General features: G+C 40.9%; 2 protein-coding genes across 2 annotated transcripts; one reads left to right on the forward strand and one right to left on the reverse strand.

Annotated features, from left to right (window-relative positions):
• Positions 1–3,059: 3,059 nt before the first annotated feature.
• On the reverse strand, positions 3,060–3,761 carry LOC104238904 (uncharacterized). Its single transcript, XM_009793407.1, has one exon. It carries the CDS (start codon positions 3,759–3,761, stop codon positions 3,060–3,062), a length of 702 nt encoding a protein of 233 aa, XP_009791709.1.
• A 2,935-nt stretch (positions 3,762–6,696) lies between these two features.
• Positions 6,697–7,710, forward strand: LOC138877571 (uncharacterized). The gene is made up of 2 exons (XM_070157190.1): positions 6,697–6,877; positions 7,109–7,710. The coding sequence occupies exons 1-2, from the start codon at positions 6,697–6,699 to the stop codon at positions 7,708–7,710; spliced, it is 783 nt and encodes a 260-aa protein (XP_070013291.1).
• Positions 7,711–8,368: the final 658 nt, after the last annotated feature.

Here is an 8,368-nt window from a genome sequence, read left to right on the forward strand (position 1 = left end):
AGCCGAAGGAGATGAACCAAAGACAACTTGTGTAACCCATTATGGAGCCTTTGAGTGGTTGGTAATGCCGTTTGGCTTAACCAACGCCCCCGCAACATTTTGCACGTTAATGAACAAGCTGTTCCACCCCTTCTTAGATCAGTTTGTAGTCATCTACCTTGATGACATTGTGATCTATAACAACAGCATGGAGGAACATCTTGATCACCTCCGCAAAGTTTTCCAAATTCTGAGGGAATACAACCTGTTCGTAAAAAGGGAAAAATGTTCGTTTGCCCAACCCCAAGTGAAATTTTTGGGGCATACGATCAGCCAAGGACAGATTCGTATGGACAGCCACAAAGTTGCAGCGATTAGAGATTGGGAGGCCCCAACAAGGTAACCGAGTTGAGGTCCTTTCTTGGCCTTGCCAACTATTACCGACGATTCTTTCTTGGCTACTCAGCAATTGCGGCTCCGCTCACAGACTTACTGAAGAAGGATCATTCCTGGGAGTGGACCGAATAGTGTAAAGAGGCATTCGAGGGGCTCAAATCAGCAATTACGGAGGAGCCTGTTTTGGCCTTACCAGACTTTACGAAAGTCTTTGAAGTCCACACGGATGCATCTGATTTTGCTATTGGGGGAGTCCTAATGCAAGAGGGCCACCCAATAGCCTTTGAGAGCAGAAAATTGAATGATGTAGAGCGTCAGTATACGGTCCAAGAGAAGGAGATGACGGTCGTAGTTCATTGCCTTAGGACCTGGCGGCATTACTTGTTGGGAGCCCCTTTTGTCGTCAAAACGGATAATGTGGCAACGAGTTATTTCCAGTCACAAAAGAAGTTGTCACCCAAGCAAGCAAGGTGGCAGGACTTCTTGGCAGAATTTGACTATTCCTTGGAGTATAAGCCGGGGAAAGCTAATGTTGTGGCCGACGCATTGAGTCGGAAGGCAGTGCTAGCGCCAATTGTTAGCACAACCAACAACGATATCCTTGATGCAATCAAGGAAGGAATGCAGTATGATCCGGTGGCAAAGCAACTTCTTGACTTAGCCAGCCAAGGCAAGACAAAGAAGTTTTGGGTGGAAAATGGTCTCCTGTATACTACCGGCAGACACATCTTTATGCCTAAATGGAGAAACCTTAGGCGCACCCTAATCAACGAGGGGCACGACACAATTTGGGCAGGACATCCAGGCCAAAAGCGCACTTTGCATTATTAGAGGCATCATATTATTGGCCGCATATGAGGGATGACATTGAAGTGTACGTCCGAACGTGTCTTGTGTGCCAACAGGACAAAGTTGAACACAAAGTCCCGGGAGGCTTGCTGGAGCCTTTACCAATAGCGGAAAAGCCATGGGACAGCGTCACCATGGATTTCATCACGTGTCTGCCAAACTCGGAGGGCTTTGGCACAATCATGGTAGTGGTCGATCGGTTTTCAAAATATGCGACATTTACTGCCACCATCGCTAATTGCAAAGCTAAGGAGGCAGCACGTGTGTTTCTCAGAGACGTGTTAAAACATTGGGGCATCCCGAAACACATCATAAGCGATTGTGATCCCCGTTTTATCGGTGCTTTTTGGAAAGAGCTATTCAACTTGTTGGGATCGAAGTTGCACTTCTCCACCAGTTTTCATCCACAAACGGATGGCCAAATGGAGAGGATCAATGCTCTCTTGGAGCTATATTTGAGGCACTTTGTTAGTGCCAATCAAAAGGATTGGGCCAAGCTACTTGACACTGCCCAATTTTCATACAACCTGCAACGCAGTGAATCAACCGGGAGGAGCCCTTTCGAACTTGCAACGGGGCAACAGCCTAACACTCCTCAGTCTTTGCCCACGAGTGCAGAATTGAGGAACCTAGGGGCGTTTCATATGGCAAAAGCTTGGGAGGAGCAAATGGATATGGCAAGGGCTTACTTAGACAAGGCTGCCCGCAAGATGAAAAAGTTTGCTGATCGTAAGAGGCGTCCGGTGAACTACAGAATTGGGGATAAAGTGATGGTTAAACTCAATCCCCGACAGTTCAAATCATTGAGAGGCGTCAATCAAAACTTGATTCGGCGCTACGAGGGGCCATTTGAAATCACTGCTAAGGTTGGCAAGATTTCTTTTAAGCTGGACATGCCTCATCACTTGAAAATCCATCCCGTCTTCCACGCTAGCCATCTCAAGCCATATTATGAAGACAAGACTGATGCGGAACGGGGGTAGTCCAGCCGTGCCCAAATTTTCATCACACCTTCTGCCCTTGACAAAAAAATCGAGGCGATCATTGATCACCAACTAGTCCGAGGCAAAGGCTGGGGCAACTCAAGTGCCCAATTTCTTGTTCATTGGAAGGGACAGTCACCGGAGGAGGCATCATGGGAAAAGTACGAGGATCTATGGCAGTTCAAAGATCAAGTCCATGATTACTTGAACCTTTGTGGCGCCGCGGTCGTCGCCATTTCAAGTGGAGGAGTGTGTGCCGACCCGCCAAACTCGTTACTGATTTTGTCGCCTAAGGGGCCACAAACCGAGTCAAACCTGGTTGCCAAAAGCCAGGGAATCTTTGCACATGGAGGACATGGCCCCACGGCCCACTGGGACAATCATGGCAGCCACCATCTACCAACAAAGGCAAGTGTTGCACAGCTGGGCAAGGCCACAACCTGTCAGCACTATCATAGGAGTCAATCTGGGCCAGCAGGAATTAGTGCCCAGCAGCTGGACGGGGCCACAAGCAGGAAATCTGCCAACATAATGATGGAGGTCACTTAGGGCAGTGCCTCACAGCTGGACGGGTCCACTGTCCCCCAGTGGACAATTTTGTATATAAATAGGCATGCTTAGGCCTTGTTAGAAGGCATATCATATACACTTTGTATTTTCCCTTTGTTTATCAAGTAAATCAGAAAATTGGCCTTGGACTCCCAATCTTTGTGTGCCTTTCATTTCATTGTCTTTCCAGCCTTTGTGTGTGTTTGCCTTAGCTTAAGCATGACTTTGTGCTTGCTATTTCGTTAGGACTGAGACTAGAAGCAGAAAACAGCTGTCTAGTTGTCCGCACGTAGCTTACTGGAGTTAAGCTCGTGACATCTGTCTCTCCTCCTGAAGGAGAAAAGAATATACCTTGTCGATATTTGGTTCTGGAGTCATCATCATAATATTCCCTCTGCAGGTATTATAAGATTCATTCAATCCCATCAAGAACTGCATGAGCTTCTGTCTATTCTCTAAATCTTTGTTCTTTTGTTTTGCTTCACATTTGCACTCAATACAAACACAAGGAACCCTTGCATCTATAGCTTCTATTTCATCCCAAATTGCTTTGATATTGTTAAAATATGTTGCAATATCAAATGATCCTTGCACAGTTTCTAATAATTTCTTTTGTAATCCAAACAACATTGCAAAATCAGATGTACCATACCTATCTTCAAGTTGTTTCCATAGATCTCTAGCAGATTTGGAATGCAGCACACTCGATCTTATGTCTTTAGTCAAAGAATTCAGCAACCAAGCCATAACCATGTCATTAACCCTTATCCAAAGGTCCAAATAAGGTGAGTCCTCTCCAGGTTTTGAAAATTTTCCATTTATAAAACCTAATTTATTATTTGCTAATAAGGAAATTAACATAGATTTCCTCCAATCTGCATATCCAGTACCATCGAATGGTGAGAATACAAGCAACACACCAGGATTATCCGAAGGGCTCAAGTAAAGAGGATGTGAACTCTCAACCACAATCTGCCTCGTGCCAAAAGGATTTTCTTCCTCCATTAATGGCAGAAATTAGCAGAAATTGAACAATTGTTAGAAGAAAAAAGAAGTAAATCAGAAGAGAGAATGAATCGAAACAAATTGATTTCAATTTGCCAAGCAAAAACTTCAGAGAACTGTCTTCGAAACAATTGATTTCAATTGAGCCACAAGTAGTTATTTATATACCGATTATCACTTGCTCTGAATTGAGACATATTTGTTGATTTTGGAGAGAATTGACTGAAAATATTTTTGTGAGAAAAAGTAATCTCTTTCTCTGTATTCATAATCATGCTGTATAAGTATTTATATACAAGTGAAAGCAGAAAGTAAGTGGTTAGATGAGCTGTCATCCACTGAGCGGAACCTCGTTCCAATAACTATGTATATGCACAACTATTATAATTAAATAAGAACCTTCTAGATGGCACGTGTGACCAACCCATGTGAAGTAGACAAATGAAAAACTAGGGCTTCTGGGTTTATTTCTCACCGCCTCTTTCTTTTAACACATCTCTTTGCTTAGTGGAGGATTGTTCAGAAGTTGATGGAGATTCATCGTCAACAATATTTGTTATTGTAATCCATATCCATACTATATTAAAAGTACGAAGTCCCTTAGTGAAATGTCGTTCGCCTTTTTTTACCCTTTAAAAATAGCTTTCACATTAGACAAAGTTGTAATCTAATTATTCTCCTAATATATAGGATTTTAAAATCAAATAAAATTTTGTTTATTAAATATTTCCTTATTTGAACTATGTAAAAGCTCATAATATTTAAAATTATTGAAATTTACTATAAATAAACAACTTTGACATTTTTAGATCCTTTTACCCATAAAAATCAACGTACTTCAAAATTAGAAAAAGAAAAAATTAACTTGAATTAAACTATTCAAAATGCGTAGGAAGGAAATTGTATCTACTTTCACCTTTGAAAGATGTTCGTTTCTGACAACCAAGCAGCAGCCAAGGATCTCTAGTAAATTTTATTATCAATTTGATTCCTTTAAAATAATTTTTTAGAAAAAAAGTATCCTAAATGTAAATAAACAAGAAAATTATCTCTTTAAGAAGGAACAAAGTTGTCTTTAAAGTATTTAACAATTCCTAATTTATATAAAAAAAGAAATATCTTGAGTATAGTTCCAATTTTTTCTAAAATGAATTATGAAATACACTTTGATTTACATGGTTAAATTCTAATATAAATAAAAAAAGGTAAAAGATACCCTAGAACTCCTACCATAAATAAATGAGAAATATAGTCTTCAAGAAGGAATTAATTTGTCTTTAATTTCTAAAATCTAGGTTAAATAAAAGAAAAAAAATATCTTTTCAAGAAGGAACCAATTATTTGCCATTCCAAATTCTCGGCAACTTTGCTACTTATCAAACAAAAACTTAAGAATGGTTTATTTACCTTTTTAATTACTCCTAACATTTTGTTTTTAAAAAATGTTATGTTTTTATATTGAACATATAATTGTTTTTGTTTTTGTTTTGTGGAAAGTGTCAAGTTCATATAATTCAATGTAAAAAGCGAACCATCCCTGCTTCTTTATAGAATTATAGTTAATGTGTCTTTGTCTATGTAAGCATTAAAATTTTATCGAATTTAAATCGATAAAATAATATGGACTATATTTTAATATGCTAGTCCAAATAAATATTATTGGGCTAATATAATTGAATTAGTTATATAAGTCTAATATATATGGATTAAATAAATAAGTCTTAATCCATTGGGCTAGCCCATTTAATTGGGCTAAAGTGATGAGCCCACTTCATTAAGCCCAAGATGTCATCTTCTTAGAGGCCCAGTTTGGTGCCACGTGTCAAATGACGTGGCGCGCCAAGTCAAGCGGAAGAGCCAATAGGACCATGCCATGTGTCAAAATGACAAGACATGTCCAGTCGCGCTAAAAGGCCAACGAAATCGTGCCACGTGTGCAAGTGACATGTTCTGGCCAATCAAATGCAGCCATGTCACACTTCAATTTGATTGGTCGGAAAGAGTTTGTTCTTATCACAACTCTTCCCTTCCACAACTATAAATAGGGGTCTTCATAACTCAGAAAAGGGACCAGAAGTTACAACAAGAAACAAGAAAGAGCTCGTGGATCAATCGCTGCAAATTCCTCCACAAGTTTCAAGCTTCAAGTTCAAGTTCAAGAAATCAAGTGCAAGTTCAAGAACGAAGAACAAATCAAGGTCAAGTTCAAGCAATCAAGCTCAAGCTCAAGAACAAGATCATCGTTCGTGGCAACAAATATAGATTCAAGATCAAGTTCAAAGGCCCTTGATTTATTTACTATTGAAAAAAAGAATCAGAGGATTCATAGAGATTGTACACTCAAATATTCGAAATAAAATACTACGATTGTTGCGATATTTTTGGTCTTGATTTTATTTTCTCGAACCAAATGTATTGTCTACAAATTCTGGCACGCCCAGTGGGACAATCTCTACCTCTCATCTCAACTTTTCAATCACCAAAGTTCAAGAACATTGAAATGGCTTCGAAGAAAATCAACTCCAAATCAACATCCACCAAGGCTGCTAACTACAGGTTCTATGCTGATGTGGAAAACATCCTCGATGTTACCTTTGGAAGCTTCGGACCAGTTACGAGGAGCAAAGCAAGCTCTTTAGGACAACAAGCACCCCAAGTGCCGTCCGCATCAACCCCTTTTTTCAGATCTTCATCCTCAAAAGGAGCAAGATCTTCCACAAATGCATCTGAAGGAGGAAGCGATGTTGCTGAAAAGATCAAGAAAACTCTTGCTCTGCTTGACCTCTCCGGCTCCAAGCACTCTGCTGTGAAGGAAGATGATGATGCTTCAAGTGATGGATCCTCCCCACTTACACCACATAGCGTGAGCCAGTCAAGGATCAATCTGTGTGAAAATCCATGCTACTCTCCGTCATCGACGACAATCATGCAAACCATGGTGACAAACACTTCATATATGGAGGAGCAGTTGGCAAACTTGATGGAAGCAATCGCTGGCTTGACCAAATGCATGCAAAATCAAGAGGCTAGAATTGACAAGCTAACATACAGGATGGGAATCTTGATGGAAGAAGAATCTACCCATGCACCCGGCAAGCTCCCAGAAGTTCTAGAGAGTGACTCTCCCCCAAGACAAGCAGCATCCACTAAGGCTATCCCTGTCTCATCTGAAGGGATGATTCCAATCGATCAACTGAAGGAGTTCATCGAAGGAACCATTAAGAACAAATATGAAGTTGCTGCCAAATCCTCCCTTACATATGCAAAGTCGTACACTACAAGGGTCGATATGTTGAAGATGCCTGTTGGCTATCAACCTCGGAAGTTTCAATAGTTTGATGGTAAAGGTAACCCAAAGCAACATATTGCGCACTTCGTTGAGATGTGCAACAATGCTGGGACTTATGGAGATTACCTCATCAAGCAGTTTGTTCGCTCGCTAAAAGAAAATGCTTTTGATTGGTACACGGACCTCGAGGCTGGATCTATCGACAATTGGGATCAACTAGAGCAAGAGTTCCTCAATCGCTTTTATAGCACACGACGCACGATGAGTATGATAGAGCTTACAAATACTCGTCAACGAAAGGGGGAACCAGTTATCGACTTTATCAATCGTTGGAGGAATGCAAGCCTCAACTGCAAAGACAAGCTTAGTGAAGCTTCAAGCATAGAGATGTGCATCCAAGGCATGCATTGGGGATTGCGCTATATCTTGCAAGGTATTAAGCCTAGCACATTTGAAGAATTTGCAACTCGTGCCCATGACATGGAATTGAGCATGGCTTCCGCTGGAAATGAAAGGCTACCCATCTATGAACCTCGCAAAGTGAATGACAAGCAAGAAGTCAGGAAGTGGGGCAAGTTCGTACCCAAGTCTGAAAGCAAAGAAGATATGAATGTCAATACGTCACTTGTGAAGTTCACGACGAAGGAGAGCAAGAAGTAGAGTATAAAATCCACTTCGTTTCAAGATAAGCCAAGTGGGAAGTTGACTCTAAAAGAAATGCAGGAAAAAGAGTACCCATTCCTGGATTCTGATGTGCCAGCCATTTTCGAAGAACTACTCGAGTTAAATCTCATTGAGCTTCTGGAGATGAAGCGACCAAATGAAGCTGGGAAAACAAATGACCTGAACTACTGCAAATATCACCGACTTGTAAGCCACCCTCTGGAAAAGTGCTTTGTCTTCAAGGATAAAGTCATGGACTTGGCTCGCGAAAAGAAGATCGTGCTTGAAGATGAGAAAGCAAGCGCAAACCAAGTCTCTATCACCTTTGGCTCACTCAGTCCGGATGACTTATGTAGTTTTAAAGAAATTAAAGATGAAGAATTACTGGAGAGCGACAAAGCTGAAGTCAATCAACCTGATGACGATGAAGGTTGGACATTGGTGACTCGTCGTAAGCACCACAAAAGGAGCCCACAAAAAGAATCAATAGAACAACCAACAAGGAAGATGATGGTAAAAAGACCAACGAAAAAGAATCCAATTAGGCATTTGAAGAAAGCAAAAGTGGAGATGCACCATCCTCAAAAGCCACGAAATCCAGTGACCTTGGAGGAGTTTTTACCAAGTTGGTTCCGCACGAAGATTTCCCATGAGG

The sequence above is a fragment of the Nicotiana sylvestris genome, chromosome 9, assembly GCF_000393655.2.
Source record: "Nicotiana sylvestris chromosome 9, ASM39365v2, whole genome shotgun sequence".
Classification (NCBI taxonomy): Eukaryota; Viridiplantae; Streptophyta; class Magnoliopsida; order Solanales; family Solanaceae; genus Nicotiana; species Nicotiana sylvestris.